The following is a 21,785-nucleotide window of genomic DNA, read 5'->3' as shown; positions in this document are numbered from 1 at the left end:
AATACCTTCATCATAGACAGATTTTACTCATTAGTGTAGTTAGAAAGTGACAATATTCGAAAGTAGTGCTATACAGATTGGATGATTAATACTTGTAATTTTTTTAGTCTGATATAAATGTGAGTTCCTAAAATTCCTTTTCCTCTCTCTGTGTAGACTTTATTTCCTATGCAGTGTTTTTATTAAAAATATGTTTTCTTTAACTATCTGAACTATCTGCTGTTCATTTAACTAATATATTTATTGAATAAATGCTTTCTAAGCATTCTATATAGATCGGACCCCATGCTGGGTATTTGGGATATGGTTAGAAGGGAAAAAAATGAAGACAGTCTGCCCTCTTGAATTTACAATCAGATTGGCCAAGTATCTAACAGTTCTGATTTATAACGAGACGTAAGCTTTTTTTATTAATGGAACTACACTGCATGATAGGAAAAACCTGATCAGAAGCTCTTTAGCTTTCAGAGGGATGACTCAAGAATATCTGTTTACGCTGCGCTGTCGCTGACTGACCCCTTAAAGAGGTGATGGATGACCTCAGAACAGCAGAGGCAGAAAATGCAAGTCTTGCACCAAGAGTGGGACTAAAGTGCTTTAAAAGTGCTTACTGCGTTTAATATTGTACTTGGCATCGTGATCTTGCTTCCTAACTTTTTTATTCAATTTTATTTCATTACTGTGCTTTAAATGAGCGGCTTTAAAATTTGATATAGCTTAGATAGTTATTACAGGACAAGCTTAATACAGATTCCTCTCCATTTGTTTTTAAAATGTTTAAAATTGATTTTAGAGAACGAGAGAGGAAAGAAGGGAGAGAGAGAAACATTGATTTGTTGCTCCACTTATTGATGAAGTCATTGGTCGGTTCTCGTATGTGCCCTGACCAGGATCCAACCCGAAACCTTGGTCTGTGCGGAAGATGCTCTGACCAGCTGAGCTACCTGGCCAGGGCCCTCCCTCCCCGTTGGTTTGCAAACCTGTGTTGTTATCACTATTTGAATTTAGGTGACTTATGAAGGCCACATAGAAAGTTAAAAAATCATAGGGTTATCCAGGGGTAATTTGGGAATTTGGAATCTGACTCTTGGACTTCTTTTCTCAGGAGGAAGTTTCCCAGAAGATTTTTCAATATTATTTACAGTAAAACCCAAAAAAGGAATTCAGTCTTTCCTTTTATCTATATATAATGAGCATGGCATTCAGCAAATCGGCGTGGAGGTGGGGAGGTCGCCCGTTTTCCTGTTTGAGGACCACACCGGGAAACCCGCCCCCGAAGACTACCCCCTGTTCCGAACGGTCAACATCGCCGATGGGAAGTAAGTGACCCCATAGTCCAGTGTCTCAGCGGAAAGCAATCCTTTCCTTTGATTAATTCAACAAGCATTTAAAAAGTATGATACAGCTTTTCTATAGACTGGTGATACAGAGATAAACAAAACAATAAAATATCTAACCTTACATAGTTTACAGTCTGGGCAGACAAATAATATACATTTACACCCTGGAATACTACGCAGCTGTAACGAAGAAAGATCTCTTACTCCCCAAGACAGCATGGAGGGACCTGAGAGTATTATGCTGAGTGAAACAAGCCAGTCAGAGAGAGACAAGTATCCCATGATCTCACTCATATGTGGAATCTAATGAGCAAAGTAAACTGACAAAGCTGATCCAGAGACATGGGTGCATGGAACAGACTGACAGATCTCAGAGGGAGGGGGGGCAGGAAGAGACTAACCACAGAACTGATGTGCTTACACGCATAACCCATGGACACAGACAATAGTGTGGTGAAGGCCTGGGGAGGGGCTGGGGGTGGGGAGCAGGAGGGTCAATGGAAAAAAAGCGGGGACATCTGTGGTACTTTCACGGCATCCTTCCGAAAATCTTGCTGAATTCTGAATTCCATGCTGTGAACACCGCCTCTCATTTAGGGAGCAGCTAAATCCAGATAAATGCTTATTAAATTTTCTTGGCGTTTTACTGCTGAATGGAGGCTTGTCAAAATAGATTTATCTGAGATACGACATTTGGTTATAGACTTAAGAAGGAAATAGCAGTGCACATGGAAAAACAAATCCACACTCAGTGTATCTTTGTCGGGGCCTTGGAGGGAGCTCTGTCTCCGTGCCAGGAAAAACCAGGCTTTCAGGAGTAATTCGCATCATTAGCCTTGAATACTTAATATGAAAAGTGATGACAGTTCTGTTAATGAAAATAAATAAGGGATGTAGGACGTGCATTTCGGATGGGGGAGGTTCTCTTTCAGATGGTTGCATTGAGCAAATACAAGTTGGAAGTCAGGGAGGGAGCCATGTGGGGGTAAAGAGGGAGAGCATTCCTGCAAGAGTGGAGACCTCGTGCTAGGGACAGTAAGGAGGCAGCGTGTGGCTGGCGTGGTGGGGGGTCAGGAAACAGAAAGTTGGGCATGAGGTCAGAGAGGGCCCCGGACTCCCCGGGAGGCCCCGAGTAGGGACTTCACAGTTCACTGGGCCTGTTCAATTGTTTTTAGCAAGGTGGAGGCTTCATCTGACATTTCTATTGATTGATTGATTATTGATTGATGTAAATGTATTGGGGTGACACCGGCAGTAGGACCATATAGGTTTCAAGTGAACGTTTCCATGCTCCATGGTCCGTGGTTATTGCACCGTGTGCCCACATGATCTGACACTTTGAAATGGCCACTCCAGGTGCCTGCGCTGGGGGCAGAGCCCAGCTGGGGGTGAGGTGAGGGAGACCACGGCTTGGCCAGCGTTGAGAGGCACTGGATTCTGGACATGCTTTGGACACAACTACATGCCTTTCTGATGGCTCGAATGTGGGGCGTGAGGGGACACGGGAACCAAGAATACCTCCCGACCTCCGCGTTAACTTACGCTTCGGGCATTACACACGGCGCCAAAATCTGCCACCTCGTGACTCGCAGCTGAACCCAACTCAACAGAAATGGCAAAGTCAGCGCCCTAATCAGCTTCTCACAGCTGAAGCCACTTGCATTTTCTGTTCTCGAAAAGCACGTGCCCAGGGTGGTGAGAATGGTGGAAGTCGGGACGCGGGCGCCTTAGCAGACACAGGTGCGCCTCCGCCCTCGGGGGACGAAGGTTCCCGAGCCCCTGGGCCCGTCGGGGCCGAGCCGACGCCCCGGCGAGCTGGGCACGCGGGGAGCAGACGGGACTGTGTGGAAATACACGTGGTCCTCGCGAGTCGCCGTGCCAAGTCACATGAAACACACATTTTAGGAGGCTCCTGCAGCTTTCTGGCTACTTTTTTTTTTTTAATGGATCGAGTCCTAGACATCTCTGGAATATTAATCTAGCACTTTTCATTTGGAAAAAAATAAAATAAAATACGAACCAGGGCGGCCTGCAAAACCCAGTGAGCTCCACTTAGTGGTTATGTTAGCACCAGATACTGTAAATAAAACCCCCCACTTTACAGTAGGAGGAGGGATTGTGTTTCCGCAGGGCTGGGTAACCCCGACACCTGTCATCGCCGCCCCGAGTCACCTCTGCCGTCTTTCAGCGTCGCCTCCTGCCAGCCCCGGAGGGAGAGAGACCGTCTCAGTCCTGGCCGTGCCCACCGTAGCGATCCATAACCGTCTTGGAATTATCATGGAAAAGTAAAGCGAAAGCACTTGAAATAAATGTGAATAAGCACAGATGTCCTCGTGTCTGGCAACGAGGACGTGCCGTGGCTGCTCCTGGAGCCACCATTCAGTTGGTGACGTGCCCTGGCTCCTCCTGGAGCCACCATTCAGTTGGTGACGTGCCCCGCCGCAGGCCGCCTCCGGGGACCTCCGGAGGTGAAGTTGGTTTCTGTCCGTCCGCTTGCTTTTCAAGTGGAATTCCAGCGCGGAGGGCGCGTCTGCGCGCAGGGAAGCGACTCCCTTCCCCTGTCCCGCCCTTCATCTCTATCAGACGCCTCGCACGACACGGTGAGGGGGAGCCAAGGGTGGCTGTCCGGGCCAGCGGGGACCAGGGCTCCGGGCACCTGCCCGGCCCCTGCCCGGGCCGCCTGGCGCTGTTCCGGGCGGTGAGCAGCCCCCGCCACCCGACCGGCTCATCACGGAGCCGCATCTTGTACCGTGTCAGCTCCTGGTCACGATTTCAAATGCTCTGGGCATTTAAAAAAGTACGTTTTAGAGAGAGAGGGGGGGGAGAAACACGGGTCACACACACACCCCCGGGTGGGCCGCCGCCTGCCGGGGACCGTGCCTGCCACCCGGGCAGGGCCCTGACCAGCAGTCCCACCAGTTACCTCTCGGTTGGTTCGTGGGCGACGCTCAACCGCTGAGCCACGCCGGCCGGGCTGAATGCACCGCATTTTAATGTAAGTAATGTTTCGGCAGCGATGCCTTGGAGGCTTCCCAAGTGATTTTTGGGCTCTTTCAGGTGGCATCGGGTGGCAATCAGCGTGGAGAAGAAGACTGTGACCATGATCGTTGACTGTAAGAAGAAAGGCACAAAAGCGCTCGACCGGAGCGAGCGGCCCGTCGTGGACACCAACGGGATCACGGTGTTTGGGACACGGATCCTGGACGAAGAAGTGTTTGAGGTAACAGCGGGTCAGGCCTCGCTTTCTTTCCCGGGGACCGTGGCGCAGTCGGACACCCCGAGCCAGCGACAGTGCCCGGCCGCGCCACAGACGCTGCAGCTCTGCGGTGACCTACTTTCCTCCCCCGAGGTGGCACGGTGCCCTTGCCATTGTCGGGGCAGAGAATGGGGGGACAATGGGGACTCGGCGCCTGGGAAACGTTTACAGAGATGGGCTGATCTGGACACGGGCGCGCGTCCCCCGGGGCGGCGATGGCTGTCCCTCCGCCCTTGGTATTTTGTCTTTAGAGAAAAGGGCGTTTCCGTCACTTCCTTCTCTGGGATGAATTTAGGAAACTATGCGAGTCGGACCCTCCGCCCCCCTCGCCCCGAGGGTTTCCAGGGTTCAGTGGAGGGAGGGCGGGAGGGGCTGGCGCTTTCGAGTCGCTGTGAAAACCAAGGCGAAGGCCATGGGAACGGGCTCCCCAGTTATCGTCCCCGGCGACGGCGACGAGCAGCGCGGCCCTGCTGGTAACCCTTCAGTCGGGCCTGGCAGCTTGTGCTTTCATTTTCACTCAGAAATTCTCAGCAGGACACACAGCCCCGGGCCGCCCGACCCCCTAAGGGAACCACTCCTGGGACGTTGATTACTCTGATGACTGTTTTTGTACAGCTTCTAAGCGATTTATTTTTCAAGTGTAACGGAGTAAAGCTGTGTAAGATATTACAGGTTAATAGATGAGTTTTTCATGGAAGATACGCTGCATTTTGTTGATAAGTGAACATATGTCACATATATGTACATATACATAGATAGACACACAGACGGTACGTATTTTTATAAAAAGAACAATTAAATTCATGTTAGGTATATCATTGCATTCCTGCACTGATATACCTAACCTATGGCATCATTTGAATAGTGACTTACATTAGCGGCATTTTCAGATTGTTTGGTGTTCTATATGTTTTTGATATTCTCCGTTGGTGTTCACCTAAGCCCTTGACTCTAACTAAAACGTTTTAACACATTATATCATACTCAGTGGAAGCATAAATTGACCCAGGCAAGATATAATGATATACTCTCAGATCTTCCAATACACGCCTCCATTGCACAAAGATGTTGAATATATATTTATGTATTAGATACATGGATATTGCAAGCAACTTAATTTCTAGTCTTGCAAAGTTGTTTTTTTAATATATATGTGTGTATATATATTTATTTATTTATTATTGATTTTAAAGCGACAGGAAGGGAGAGGGAGACGGAGAGAGAAACCTGGATGTGAGAGAGAAACATCAGTCGGTTGCCTCCAATACACACCCGGACCGGGGATCGAACCTGCAACCTAGGTATGTGCCCTGACTGGGAATCGAACCCGAAGCCTTTCGATGTATGGGATGATTCGCCAACTCACAGAGCCACCCTGGCACAGTGCAAAGTTTTAAGTGTAAACTGTTTGCTTCACAAGCTCAATTTATTTTTGTAATGCACACGACCTTCCTTCCCAGGAACATAGATCGTAACATGGGATCGCCCTATCAGTGGGTGGTTTCAGTTCATATATTAAGTTAACCTATTGCTGTCCATAGCCGCAGAGCCTGTGGAAGTTAAATAATGGACATTAAGAGTAGATTTTATTATTCACAAGTGATTAGGATGTATAAAGAGGAAATACAGAGGAGGAAAAACATGAATTGATCCATATGAATGAAGGAAGGAATTCTCAAAATTTACTGGCTCTGAAAGATAAAGTTCCATATGTGTACATGTTGATTCGATTTCTTGTGCATACAGTTTCATAGTGTCAAGAATTTTATTTTTACCTGAACTTACTTCTAGGTTAATATTAATTTTTAAAAGTGTAATAAAATTCCCTGTATTTCATAGGCTGATTATAATGTCAACTCCAAGAATACAGAAAAATGACCTCCCTAAAAATTTCCCCGTGTTTTCAACTATCACTAACCAAAAATACCTCTGGCCAAGGGGTTTCGCGTAAACTACAAAAGGCAGAGGTATTGGAAGCAAAGATGATGATTATTATATTTATTATTAATTCTTAACTTTCTAATACTATGTCTACATTCTACATCCTGGAGTAACTTCTGTTTATTTGGAAAGAACTTTGAAACCAATTTTTAAAAAGTAATCTTTAAAAGACTCAGTAATAAAACCTTTAGTGAGTATGAAATGTCAGTAACAAAAATGAGTTTATTAAGTTGCTTTGCATCTTGGGACTTCATGAAACCCTATAGGGCTTTAAATAAAACATTTACTTACTATGAAATATAATTAGTTTTGAAAAAGTGGATGCAGGACTTTCACTACAGGGTTATCTTGTACTATCTTTCACCAATTAAATAAGGAAACTATTTTATTTAATAAAACATTTAGAAGGCCTTAACACAAGAATATTTGAATTGGATAAAATTTTGTACTTATCTGATTCACATATTCAATCAGTCACTCTACATAAAATTAAAGTCTTATTTCCTAAATTGCATCTTGTATGTGTATATAAAAGTTTAAAAAATAGTCTTTCCTATTTGAAAAAACATGAAAAAAATAATTCAAATGTATTTATTTTTATATCAGAATACAATTTTCTGACTCCTTTTGTGAAATTAATTCAGCTTATCTGAATGTGGTGTTAATATATATTTTCCTAAAAATTTATTCAACTGTATTTCAGTTCGTCTTGGCTTATATTACGGTTCTTATCTCAACTTCTGGATCTTTGCAACTGAATGTGTAGAAATTAAACTAAAAATGACAGAAGATAGCAATGGTACCGTGGAGGCATTATTTCAGTGTAAGATCGAGAGTTGTAAGGAAAATGAAGTAAAAACATCAGTGATTCATTAGAATGAAAACTGGAAATGTCACTTCTTTGGAAATAGTGTCATTTCAATTTAGATGTAAATTTGGTGAGTGTGTACAATTTTGTCTATACACTACCATGCATTTGTGGAATGGTATTAGTATGGGGAAAATGCTAAAAATGGCCCTATTTGAATTATAATCTGAACACTTTTAAGAAAACAACATTAAGCAGATAAGAGTAAATCTGAAAACATATTTTGAAGTTTGACAAATTAGTTTACATGGAAATGCCCAAATGAATCTATAGACTCATCATTCAGGTTATATCATTTCAGGATAGCAGAAGGAATATAAGAATTGATTCTGGAATGAGAAAAGTCTGATTTTGAATCTCAGCATCTAGCTTAATCACGTTTCTCTGTGTAATTACTTTATGTTTTAATTTCTCATCCTTCAAATGGGAATAGTAATGTAATCTTCCTCATACATATTTAGTTTAAAAATGAGCTGATATATGTAAGGTGCTTAAAATACTGGCATTAGATATATACCGATATATGTTATATGTTAATTTAATCATGGTTCCTTAGTCATTATAGCAAAAAATATCCAACCAACCCTAATCAACAGCCTTAGTTTATTCTAGCTTGATAACACCCTCCAAAGATGTGAAGACAAGCTAAATTAGAAGGGCCACATGGCCGTAGTCAGTATCAACTGACACATCACTATCAGCCAAAGTCCATAGTTGACATTGGGGTTCACTTTGTTGTTGTATATTTTAGGGCTTTTGGCAAATGCATGCACCCGTGTAGTATCTTATGAAATAGTTTCGTGTCCTAAAAACCCTCTGTGTTCCACCTACTCATCCCTCCCTCACCCCTAAACTCTGGCAACCACTCATCTTTGTAGTGTCTCTGTCGAGTTGCCTTTTCCAAGATTCCGTAGTTGGAATCATGCAGTTTTCAGTCTTCAGATTAATTTCTTTCACTTTGTCATGTGCATTTATATTTCCCCCATGTCCTTCATGGCCTCATAGCTCCTTGCTTTTCGGTGATAATATTCCACTGTCTGGATGCAGCAGAGTTTATCAGTTCACCTACTGAAGGACATCTTGGCTGCTCCCAAGCTTTGGGAACTGTGAATTAAGCTGCTGTAAATATCTGTGTGTAGATATTGTATGATTCTATTCCTTTAAATTTGTGAAGGTGTGTTTTTGGCCCAGAATGGGGTCTATCTTGGTGAATGTTCCATGTGAGCTTGAGAAGAATGTGCAGTTTGCTGTTGTTGGATGAAGTGGTCTGTGGAATTCAATTATATCCAGTTGATTGATAGTGCTGTTGAGTTCACTATGTCCTTAATAATTTTTTGCAGATGGATCTGTCCATTTCTGGAAAAAGGGTGTTAATCTCTCCAACTATAATATTGGATTAACCAATTTTTTTCTTGGGTTGTTTCAGTTTTTGCCTCATATACTTTGATGGTCTATTGTGAGGCCCATACACATTAAGGGTCACTATTTTCATGGACAGTTTTCTCCTTTATCATTATTATCTCTGATTATCCTGGATAACTTTCTGTGCTTTGAAGTCTACTCAGACTAAAATTAATATAGCTACTCTTACTTTCTTTGATGAGTGATAGCCTGGTGTATCTTTCTCCATCCCTTTACTTTTAATCTATATGTGTCTTTCTACTTAAAGTAGGTTTCTTATAGACAACATATACTTGGGCCTTGTTTTTTGGTCCATTTTGACAATATAAATGTAGTTATTTCCAAAAGGGGATCTTATGGCTTGCATGCAGAAATAGTCCCATGTGTCTGCATGACAGGTCTCTGGCACGTCTCCCTTATCCTGCTTTATTATTATATTCTTCACAGCACTTAACACTCTCTAATGTGCTACATTTTGCTTTTTTTCTCTTTCCCCCTCTGGAGTCTAAGCTCCAGAGGGCAGGGGCTTTGTGCTATATCTAGCATCTAAAACAGTGCCTGAAATTTATTATTGTCTAAACAAATGAATAAGCATACTTTTTAGCACTTATTAACTCAAGGGGTATAGATCAAGGACACAGGAGGCCATTTTTCCGAGAGAGAGCAAAAAATTGAAAACCTCTTTGAAAAACCAATTACAGAAAATTTCCCTTACCTGGTAAAGGAAATAGACATACAAGTCCAGGAAGGGCAGAGGGTCTCAAACAAGAGGAACCCAAAGAGGCCCACACCAAGACACATCATAATTAAAATGCCAAAGGTTAAAGACAAAGAAAGAACCTTAAAAGCAGCAAGAGAAAAGCAGTTACCTACAAGGGAGCTCCCATAAGACTGTCAGCTGATTTCTCAACAGAAACTGTGCAGGCCAGAAGGGATTTGCAAGAAATATTCAAAGTGATGAAAAGCAAGGGCCTATGACCGAGATTACTCTACCCAGCAAAGCTGTCATTTAGAACTGAAGGTTAGATAAAGAGCTTCCCAGACAAGGAAAAGCTAAAGGAGTTTGTCACCACCAAACTAGTATTACATGAAATGTTAAAGGGTCTTCTTTAAGAAGAAAAAGAAAAAAAATCAAAATATGAACAATAAAATGACAATAAATACATACCTATCAACAATTGAATCTAAAAAGCAAAATAAACAAGCAGAACAGAAACAGACTCATAGATAGAATATTTTGATGGTTGCCAGATGGGAGGGGGATTGGTGGGATGGGTGAAAAAGGTGAAGAGATTCAGAAGTACAGATTGGTAGTTACAGAATAGTCATGGGGATTAAAGTACAGCATAGGGAGATAGTCAATAACAGTCTAAAAACTATGCATGGTGTCAGATGGGTATGTGATTTATAGGGATGACCTCTTAGTAATTTCTATAATGTCTAATCACTGGGGTGTGCACCTGAGACTAATACAATAACGTATGTCAACTGTAATTATAAAATTAAAAAATGGTTAAAAGTAATAAACATTTAATTTAATGTATTATTTTGGAGGAATAGAGCCAAGTTGGTAATTATTTTTCAGTAAAAATCCTTGACGGAAGGTATAAGACAAATGTGTACTTTTGGTGATAGTGTTTTATTCGACTTTAGGCATGTGATACTTGGTCATGGAATTAGTGACATAGGAATGCTACCCATTTTCTTAAGATTCCTTTCCCAAGCTGGTTTGGGACAGAGTGAAATATAAGGGCTGTGTGGGCAGCGGCTCTGTCTCTGATTACGTGGTTTCCCTCATTCGGTGCAGCCTATGATGCATTTTTCAGTCACACTAGAATTCTAAGCATTTTGGCAGCTTTCCGTTTCCACACAAAATAGTTGAGAAGAATCATTAACTGGATGGAATGTTGGAAAAAACCACCCGTGATGAGAGCTCACGCCTCGGCACAGTCAGGAGTCTGGGTAGACAGGAACATCGGTTTCCAATTAATCTTCTGACAATGGGGTTCCTGCCTGAGCATTTGTGCCGTGTTTGAGATTTAACGTCAGTCTTGTTCCTGAATATACAAACGAACTCCCACCGAGACCCCCGGACTCTGAACAGAGCTCTGCGAGCGAGCGAAGGTGCACCGCGGCCTCAGCGCCCAGCAGACGCCTTATGGGAACGCCCCAGAGCCGTGCGGAGCGGTGGCTCCGCCGGGCGCATGCTGGAAACCGCTTAGCTGAGGGCACTTTCCTTTCTCTCCTTTCCTGATCGGCTTTCCTTATAGAGAAATGGATTTAAGGCTGCTAAACCTCAAATTTTTGGAATTTATTTCTAGAACAATCACAAATGGATTTTCCAGCAGCATTTCTTAAATTTTACAGTGCCCCTACTACACACATTGTCTAGAAATCTGTCGTTCAGAAGTGTATTTTCCTTTAACTGCCCTCAGACACTATAATAATTATGCCTAACGTGTGTGCACAATCTACACTTTAAAAGCTGCTTAAGGACATATTAATTTTTAAAGAAGCTCTAGGAAATGCAAGACAAATACTAGTCTTCTTACTTCAGGTGTGGAAATACAGGCTTGTAGGGGCGAATAAGGTCACTGCCCGGAGATCCATTTCTTGAACAAGCATTTATCGTGGGCCCACTGTGTGCAGGCTGATTCCGGAAACGGGGGAAAACCGAGAACAAAACAGACAGGGCCTTGCTCTTCCAAGTTTGTATTCCAGTGAGTTTTATTGAACAAGTAGAGGATCCCAGACTAGACGCTGTGCCTCTGTCTCCCTGTAGAGACAACTCACTTTCCAGGCAAGCGGCCTGGACTCGTTATTTGAATCCTTAAACTTCGTATATGCAGAAAGGGAAGGCGCCAGTTGCTAGTGATGTAATTACATTCATGGCACAGGAAATAGAAAATAGTTGAGCCTTACAAAAAGTTATCACGCCTGTTTATAAAATGAAAATAAAAACAAGCCAAACAAACATTGTTAGAATGCGGGCGTTACATTTTCGTTTTGAAAGGAGGATGCCCTAGGCCATTACTCATATAATTGGTCCAATAAAAATGTGACAGAAGCCTTTTGCAGCGCAGGTGACATTCAGAAGGACCTCATCTGCATAGCGAGGTCCTTTCTTCCATGTGCTTTGCTCTGGACTCATCTCGACAGCAAACTGTAGTCCAGACCCCGCTTGCACAGCTGTCGGAGGCAAGGTAATTGCATCAGCAAACCCGGTCTGCTCCAGATGCCAGCTCCACTGGGTAACCTCACCCTTTTCCAGCTCTGGAAATTTCTATGACTGTTGAATCTAAATATTTAGAGTTTACTCAACCTGTCTCGGGATGCTTTTGTTTATCTACAGACTGTCTCACAATGTGTCATATGACGAACATAAAAACACTGTAGGATGCCTCCTGGGAGATAAGAGTACTGTAGGTTTTTAACTGAATTTTCCAGTTCTTTCCAGTAGTATATTTTATGGCTGAATATTTAACACCTGCAATAAGAATTTATAGTGGAAAGGTTGGCGGGATTCCATGTAATGAAGTCAAGTGCCTTAACTAAAATAGTAAGTACTTAGGAAACCATATTTCTTTTCAAAAATGTACTATTTTAAAAATACCATATGCTTATAAGCTAGGCATACGTCTCAGCAACATCTTCACTTGGTTCATTATATTTTCTATAATTTAAGTATGGGATTATAGAATTTTTAGTCTTGGAGAGGGCCTCAGATATGATCTCTCAATCCATCTATTTTACAAACAGTGAATTAGGGTGAGTGACTTGCACAGTCCCAAGTAGTTAGAGGCAAAGCTGGAAAAAATTCAAGAGTCAGGGTTTCTAACTGAAGCCCATAATGAGACCGGTACTCAATGACGCACTATTTTAATTTTTTAAAAATATGTTTTTATTGATTTTAGAGAGAGGAAAGGAGAGTGTGAGAAACATGGCTTAGCTGCCTCCTGCATGCCCCCAACTGAGGATGGAGCCCCAGAGCCGGGCATGTGCCCTGACTGGGAATCAAACCTGTGACCTCCTGGTTCACAGGGTGACTCTCAGCCAACTGAGCCACACCAGCTGGGCTCTTTGTTTGTTTTTCATACAGCCTAATGGAGAATTCTGTATTCACTTTTCCCTTGGTTATTTGTGATTATTTATATATAATCAGTCATAGCTTCTCAGTGCTCTAAATTGATCAGGTGGTGGTGTTGACCTTAAAAATGAAGTAACTAGGTCTGTTGCTCCCCAGATGGAGTTTGTCCAGATATAGCAGAGGGTTTGCAACTCAGGACGAGCAAATTATGGCGAGTCATAGACAAGTACAAGGAGACAAAGGGTTATTTATTAGTACTCGATGTCAGAGTCTTTAAAATTCTAATGTCCATCTTTTCATCAGGCCCTAAAACACAAGGGTTGATAAAATGGATAATGCAGAGGAAGCTGGAGTAACTTTGAAATTATTCAAAATGACCTCAGGAGTCCCGTGAATCAGTTCCTGTTCTCGAACCCACAGGGCCTCGAACCTCTGAGTCAAACGGAAAATCACCCGGGCATTTCTCTGGGCTTCCGTAGAATTCATACGGTCATGACCCGTGGATTTACATCAAACTAGTTTCATGTTTCATAAGACCCATGTGGAAACAGGTCGCTTCTAGAGCAGAATACAGTTGACCCTTGAAGAGCGCCGGGGTTAAGGGCACCAACCCTCCCTGCCGTCAAAAATCCGGGTAACTTCAACTCCCCCAAAACTTCTGATAGCTTACCGGAGACCAGAAGCCTTACCAATATTATAAACAAAACATATTTTGTATGTTAGCTGTATTATATACTGTATTCTTACAATAAAGTAAATGAGAGACAAGAAAATGTTTTTAAGAAAATCGTAAGGATCATCTGTGAATTTGAAAAAATTGTGCCAAATTTCCAAAAATTTTCTAACATTTATTGGGGGGGGGGGATCCACATACAAGTGGACCCATGCAGCGCAAACCTGCGTCGTTCACGGGTCCACTGTCGTCACAGCCGGTTTGTGAGGCGCGTGCCCCATCAGTCCTGTGGGCCTGCTCCGAACCACGTGTGAGTGACCTCCTCGGACACGTGTAGAAACGCACCACGCACCGTCGTGGGTCAGGTCTCGCTCTAGAGGCCGGCGCTGTCTGGCTGTGCTGACCGCGTGCCTGTTTGGGTCCTGGCAGGGCGACATCCAGCAGCTGTTGATCGTCAGCGACCCCAAGGCAGCCTACGACTACTGCGAGCACTACAGCCCCGACTGTGACAGCTCCGCGCCCCCGGCGCAGGCGCAGGCGCCGCAGGTGGACGAGGTGAGGACGCGCGGTGCCCGCGGGCGACGCGTGCTGGTGGTTTTCCCCTTGTGAAACTATTTCGCAACGTGAATGTCTTACAAACGGCCACACCTCGCGTGTACGCAGTGCGTATAAGTATATATTCCTTGTAAGGGGGAGAAAAATATAATTTCTAAAAAGTATAGTTTTGCCCTTAGCACTTTAGTCAGTATTAACTCAGCCTCAAGATAAGCGTGAAATGTCGCCTGGGTCCTTCCCGTGTCCCCAGGCCTCCGGAAGCCCGTGCAGATGGTAAAATGACCTGAGAGCCGTCTCAGTTTTCAGGATGCGAGGGGCTCTCCATTTCTTAGAGGCTGCCCTACATTGGTATATACGTTTTCTTTTTCTTGCACATTTGATATAAATCGCAACGAAATGAAAAGCAGTATGAAAGTCATAGACTTTTATTAATGTTATGTTACGTTATTTGAAATTCGGCTGTGAAACCTTTCTCCCAAGCTATTTTTTCAAGAAAATTCATCACAAGGAGATCTGACTCCGCTACTCTCGTTCGGCCCCGAAAGTTAGTGCAGTCAGAGCAACTTGGTCGGACTTGCATATCTCCAAGGGCAGAAAACATAGTACAGTGCACCCTTTCTCCAGGCTTTTAGGTAATGTTCTTGGGTGTGGATTGTCTGGAAATTAAAAGGCAAACTGGAAGGAAGTCAGTCTCCAGTTGGTATCAAAACTATGTATTTAGATTTCTTTTTTGTCAAGTAGAAAATGTTAAATTTTAGAAGAGATGGTGAAAGTTTGAAAACATTAAGACCATCCTTCTGTTGAAAATAGCTCAAATACCATTTCTCTTACCTTCTAAATATACTATTATTAGGTGCCACCTTTTGAGTTTTACTATTTAGAGCAGGCTAAGATCTTACCTTTTAATTTTAAATAGTTACTTTGCATATGAATTCAATTTGAATATTACCATTGAAATATATATATTTTTAACATTACTTTTTATGGTCTGATATCATGAATTCTGTTGCACTGATCTTTTCCATGACTTAATATTAATTTTTTTTCAAAACAGGATAAAGTCTTAAGAAGCTAACAGGAAGGTCAATAGGAGAAAGAAAAAAGAACTTGCTTGGATACTTGTGTTTGCTTGTTTCACAGTTCTCAAGTGCTTCGTGCTGTTTATCCCATGATTTTTAAAACAGGTTTCTGTGAGTTCCAAGAGGATAGGTAAACGAGCCGTCAGCGTTAGTGCTTTTGTACCTCGGAGATTATGCAGCGATTCCGTATGAAAATGTGTAGCATTTAGCATACTTGTTCAAAGCTGATGAAGTTTATTTTGCTCCTGTTTTAAGGAAGATAAGGCCCGTGATCTTTAGCAAGAGCTATGGCTCTGGTTTTTGAAAGAATCAAGGTGTGCGCTCTTAACGTATCACCTGGAGGTGTCTTGTTCCCATGTTTTAATGCTATTAGCCAGGTGAGCTGAGTTCTTCTGAATCAAAACAGTAATTTTTATCCCCTTTTTACCTTAAGTTCCTTTCACGGTAAACTTGCCATTGCCTGTGCTAGTTGTTCACGCGTATATTTAACATTCGGAGATGTCAGGTTTGTTTATGCTGCAAGCGTTTGATGAGGAAAAGAACATTTTGCTGGAACAAAGGCTGCCTGCGGGGCTGGCGGGGTGACAGCGTCCCTTCTAGCTTCTCTACTGACTAGGGCACATTTAAAAATTCAAACCAGCTCTCACGTTTTTTTCCTAATTCTGAGTGACACTGATGCCTCAATAATGAGATCACCACTTTATACTAGTAAGTAAAAAACCGGTTAACCGAATCTGGAAGCAATCCTTGTGTTAGTTTTGAACTACAGTATGCCATTCCATTACAAAAATGCATTTTAAAAAATCTATGCAACTTACACAAAATAGGAATGCAATGGTATTTGCCAACAAATAATGAGAATAAAGTGCAATATGGAGCACCACGCACACATGTTGTACTTTACATCAGCTCATTTTCCGTTAACAGATTAGTGACACTGCATATTTATTATTCTAATTTGGATTAATAAATATGTTAGTTTCTTTTAGACATTAACTGATGTGTGCTTTTTCTAATTTGTCATTTAATCTAGTTAGCATCCTCTAAATAACAAACTCTAATTCGTTCTTAAGAGTCAATTTTTGATGTGTTTGGCACAATAGGGAAAATGCATAATGTAGCTAGATTTGAAGACAGTGATACTATCACATGATTTTAAAAAGTATACTTAATTATAAAACTCTACAGCATAATGTAGATAAAGTAGACTGGCAGTTTTCTTTTTTATTCTGGTTTCAGCTGGCAGCTAGTAATTATAGTGTTTCTAATTCAACAAGGGTGACTAGAACTACAGGAACAGGACTCATTAGATAATATTCAGTCTCCATTCGTGTCTACTTAATATATATCTACACTCAGGATTCAGTTATTTTATTTACTTTACTTATTTATTAATAATGCGTGTGTCAACTTTCCTAGCGATAGCTGGCATTGTATCTTGCCTGCAGAGAGGCATGAAGAAACCAAAGTGCCTGAAGGGTCATACACATGCATTTTTCTATTTTACCAAATTCTATCCAAGTTCTAGTTAGAATAGAGTTATGCTGAAATGCTTCCAATATATATCCATTGGAAATGAAGCTGTTGCTGGAGAGAGAAAATGATGAGTCTGTTTCAGTCAATGATCCAGTGGGAGTTGTGATGACTGTGAAGAAGGCCAGAGCCATGTCTGCGTGCCCACTTCAGTATGACCCTCGGCTGCACCAGCTGGGCGAGTTTGCGCCAGCGAGGCTAGTTCACCAAGGGCCAGGCGGCAATATCGCCAGTGGTCACAATCCTCTAAAAGACTTGTGGCCAACAGTTATTTTTGCCGGCAGGTTAAAAGGGATTAGCTGAAATGCCAAGAGAGGTTCAGTTGGGACATAATTGGAATTTTACCCGATATAACACTTAAGAAATTCCAAATAGTTTGCAATAGAAAAAAACCCCAAAAAGTATATATACTGTATTGTTAGCTTGTTGAGGTTGTTGCTTAATATTCCATACTATATATGATGTTACTGTATTTAGTTATTTTTATTAAAATCAATTATTAATATATCCTTCATAATAGGACAAAACTTAAAGTTTTAAGTTTAACTTAAAATTTTGGTAGAGATTTCGGCTGTGAGGGTGAACGTGTTATTCCCCCATCATTCAATGTGCATTATCTTGCCTATCCTTCTACGAAGACCCTACCTCTTCCCACTAAATGTTTTTCGTACAGTAAACCCTCGATTTGCAGACCTTGATTTAACGGACTTTGGATTCGACAGACACAACTTCTGGTCTGTATGCTATGTGTGAACACTAACACCCCGTCAATTTAAAAATACTTTTAACCAAGATTTGCTTATAATTAACAGGTTAACTGTTATTTTTAACAAATTTTAAGGAATAGGCCATGTGTTGGAGAAAACACTAGTAATTTCACAAAAATAAATAAATATTACATGTCTACAACTACAGTCCACATATTTAAGTGCAAGAGTCACGGCTGGTAAACAATGTTCCGGGCCCGATCAGCACGTGGTCACCCGGCATCACGGGGTGACTGCTTAACTGGCTCTGTCCTCCCGTGGCCTGACTTTCTGCACTGTTGTGACACGTGCCCACCGAGGCTCCCACGTGCGACGGGCCCCGCCCCCGGCGCTTTGCTGAGTCACGGTGACTGGGGAGAGTCGCCTTAAGGAGGCCTGGGCTGTATCAATTTAAAATGACTGTAATCCAGGCAGAAAACTTTTCATAGATACTTACTTTTAATTACACAAACGTGTCTACATAAGTGAAAACAAGTAAACTAATTTGTCAATTTTTTAACATATTCAGAAAACCTCCTTTACTGTGTAACAGACTTTCAGCGTTAATGGACAGCCCCTTGAAATTCGGCCGTCATATTGAGGTTTACTGTACGAAAATCCAACATGAAATACTATTTATAATGTGAGTTCATTTTGAGTAGTTTAAGATACCTAAATGGTATGTCCTTTTTTGGCAGATACAAAGGCAGTGTATTTAAAATTTTAAATACAGTGTTAAATATAAGCAGATATGACTTTGAATCTTTTTAATGCTTCCCAAGTATTTTGTGCTCATCTGGATCTTAAGTCTGTAGCAAGTCAGAGAATCTGAATACACGTAAAGTGTCATCTTTCCCCTGGTTCTAGTGTCCCCAGCAGGATACAGACTCGTTTCACGCCCCCGTATTTCCTTTCCCTCCTTCCCCGCTCCATTTCACGATAAATGACGAAACCCGTCCGTACTTGACAAGACCATCCTCTATACGTTTATTTTCATATATATAGTTCAATGAAAAAAAAAACAACAAAAACCCACCCATTGAAGCCACCGCAGAGTTCTTGCGGACGGGCCTCGCAGGGCAACTGTCACAAGCCGAAGTGAACAGGGGTATTTAGCAACTGTGTCCAAATACATAATTGCTCCGTTGGAACGAATCGCTAACAAAAGTCTGAATGACCGTTCAGAACTTTTGGCTCCCTCCCGGCCTGCCCACCGCTCGCCCTCGGGCGCCCTGGACGCCGGCTCGGTGCCCGGCGCCCGGCGGGAACGCCCGGCGAGCGTCTCCTGTCCCTGGAGGAGGGCGACCCCGCTGCGCCCCGAGCGCCGCCCGCCACTGACAGCACCGCCTGGTGTTTTTCCTTTTGCGATGCAGTACGCGCCCGAGGAGATGCTGGAGTATGGCTATGAGTACGGGGACGCAGACTATAAGGAGGCTGACTCTGCCACAGAGACCCCCACGGGAGCTGGGGCGGCAGGAGCTCGCACCGAGGTAAAGCCCGCCCGCCGCTCTCCTCCCGGCTGTGCCGCCCGCCGCCCCCCTCTCGCCCCCCGGTGCCTGCGGGCCGGCAGCCGTGACCTCCGTCGGGCGGCAGCTGTCCCGCGGGGACGGCGCCCGGGGCGCTGTGTCCCCCTCTCCTCACTGTCTTTGTGTTTTCCTTTCCCTCTGTCGCTGCGCCTCACCGAAGAAGAGGCCCGATTCCAAAAGGAAGACGTGGACAGTGGCCACTACTAGCCCAAGGGAAAAGTCCAAAAAGTTTACGCCCCCTAGATCTGAAAAATTTCCACCCAAGAGGAAGAAAAGTTACCGCGCAGCGGCAGAGAGCAAACTAGGGGTCCAGGTAGCGAAGGAGAGCGATCAAGATCCCTCCCAGTTCAGCTGGAGGATCTGTGATGACGGCCGCTGCCCCGGCCCCCGGCCCTCCGGCTGCCCCCGCCCAGTGCACCGGCCGCCCGGCTCCGGCCGCCGCGCGTTTCTGACCCTTTCTGTTGGATCTGTTGCCAGGCGAACGCCGTCGAGGATTTCCCCGAGTACGGCTACGGGACGCGGGAGAGCTACCAGACCGAGGCCCCCCGGCGCGGGTCGGGGCCAAACGAGGTGAGGCGGGCACCCACGGCGCAGCGCCGGGCTGCAGAGGGCACCCTGTTCTCTAGACATGCCCCCCGGGGGCACCTGTAAACAACGTCGGGCAGGTCCACGCCCTTCCCCTTTCCCTGAGGTAAGAGGAGCGGCCGGCTCGGTTCCCCGTTTCTGAAGACAGTTCATTTACAGTCAGTGTCGGCTCCGGTTTGCATGAGCCCCGGCTCCATGCAAAGGCCGCCCTGGCCCCCTGCGGCCCTTCCCTGCCACCCCGGCTCCCCCGAGGTTCCCACATGTTGCGACGCGGGGCGGTCACAACATGATCCCGCTGCGGGGAGGGGAACCCCCCCCAGTGAAGTTGTATCAGCACCTGATACGACGAGACCTCCCCCACCCGAGCAGGAGCCCCGGTCCCCGTGACGGCGGGCGAGCCGAGACCACGCGGCCCTCGTGGAGCCGGTGCCCGCGCCAGTCGCATCTCTTACCCTTTCCCAGCCTTTCCTACGAAAAGGGTTCAGTGCACACGGGTACAAATCAAACACTTTCTGAGTGTCGCGCTGCGAGTGCACTCTGATCCCGGGAAAAGGAGTATCCGGTTCAGTTTGTTAAGTGCCTTTGAGTAATCTGAACATTAAATGGCACGTGTTCCCGCAGGCCGACACGCTCGGTGGTGCCTTACGTGCAGGTGCATCGTCTAGCACAATAACGTTTGAGCTTAAGAACAGATTTTAAGTTTCCTTTCGTGCTAATTAATCCTTTCCAAAAATGGCTATCTTGATCCAAGATGTTCATTTGCGCACCCAGATTCATCCAGCTTGTTAGTTCACAGCTGTGACCCCACTTCTAACATTTGGATGCTGAATAATATGCACCCCCTGCAGATATAGATCCCCCGTGTTTAAGGCTACAAAAAAAAAAACTACGCTTACTGGACGTTTTACTTTACTTAACAATTGCTGCGATAACCATCCAGCCACATTTTTAGTCACGTGGTTTTGTGTAATGCCACTTATTCGATGTTTCTTCATCATCCGGATTCACTATGTCATAGGAAACAAGTTACTTAAAAATAAAATTCAAAAAGTAGCAAAATAAATTATTTAATTTGAACCTCATCAAAATCAGAATATGGCCAAATCCTGCATAATAAATAGGATTCAGATTTATGCTCTTAATAGGGATTTGCTCATGAGAAAGAGAAAATTATACTCCGTTCATGTTTCTGTGTCTCTGAGGGAGTTTTATTGATGTAATTGTTACTTCCAAGTGAATATTTACTCTCTGCTCTTTATGAGATCCGACAGGGATATATATTTTATTTGATTGTCTTAAATTTTGAGAACTGTATTGTATATTTTATTTGCCCTAAAGAACTCTTCGGTGATATAAGCCTTCCCTACATGGGCGGAGAGTCGAAGTGGCTGGAGGTGGTTATCTTGCCTAAGGATGTTCTACGAGACCTGGAAATGAAGTGAAGCTTTCAGTCCGGGCTTATTTAATTATTCAAACCTTAAACTATAAAGTAAAGATCGAGTTGACTAACAAGGTTCTTTTCCATGGAACGGGCGAATACACATGTGCAACGCATGTGAATATTTGCCGTTCGCTGGGAAAGCGTTTCGGACGAAAGCAGCGCCGCCCCCTTGCCCCCGCCGGGACCGTTTCTGTCGGCGGCCCTGGCAGGAGCGGTCCTCGGCCCGCTTGAGGAGCATCCGCACGGCTGCCCCGCCAGGCCGTGGAGCTCACTGCGAACGCCCCCGCCTCGCTAACCCTACCCTTCCTGTCTCCGATCCCCCGCCACGTAAATGAACAGCCGAGCCCCGCCGAGGACCAGTTCACCGAGGAGTATCTGACTGGAGGGGACTACGAGTCCCGGAGGAGCCCCGAGGACCCGCTGTACGGGAACCAAGACCTAGACGGCAGGGACTCTGGGCCTCCTGTAGATGGAGATTTAGGCGCTTACGATTTTTATGAGTATAAAGACTATGAAGATAAACAGACGGGCCCCACTAACGAAGACTTTGGTCCGGGTGTCCCGGCCGAGACCGATGTCACGGAAACCAGCGTAAGTGGGTACCGCGCCCCGCGTCGTGTCTCGCTTTGGGAACACGGGTGCGTTCGGCGTGGGGTTTTTCCAGGTTCCCAGGGCAGCCTGTCTTCTCGTAGAGACGCTGAACGCCTGTCACAGCCAGGGCTTCGCGACAGGGCCTTTCCCGGGGACCTGCAGC

At 44.3% G+C, this 21,785-nt stretch overlaps 1 protein-coding gene across 1 annotated transcript in view; it reads left to right on the top strand.

Moving 5' to 3' along the window:
- Window positions 1–21,785, top strand: part of COL11A1 (collagen type XI alpha 1 chain) — a 129,767-nt gene that overhangs the window by 18,183 nt on the left and 89,799 nt on the right. Inside the window, exons 3-8 of the mRNA XM_087827736.1 lie at window positions 1,106–1,319; window positions 4,398–4,560; window positions 13,996–14,121; window positions 18,853–18,969; window positions 19,483–19,575; window positions 21,371–21,622. Coding sequence (XP_087683862.1) covers window positions 1,106–1,319; window positions 4,398–4,560; window positions 13,996–14,121; window positions 18,853–18,969; window positions 19,483–19,575; window positions 21,371–21,622 — 965 coding nt within the window. The remainder of the gene's footprint in view (window positions 1–1,105; window positions 1,320–4,397; window positions 4,561–13,995; window positions 14,122–18,852; window positions 18,970–19,482; window positions 19,576–21,370; window positions 21,623–21,785) is intronic.

Source organism: Miniopterus natalensis, chromosome 19 (genome assembly GCF_054644295.1).
Source record: "Miniopterus natalensis isolate mMinNat1 chromosome 19, mMinNat1.hap1, whole genome shotgun sequence".
In the NCBI taxonomy this organism is placed as follows: domain Eukaryota; kingdom Metazoa; phylum Chordata; class Mammalia; order Chiroptera; family Miniopteridae; genus Miniopterus; species Miniopterus natalensis.
Note: the sequence above shows the minus strand (reverse complement) of the source record. Positions and strands in the feature narration are given on the sequence as shown.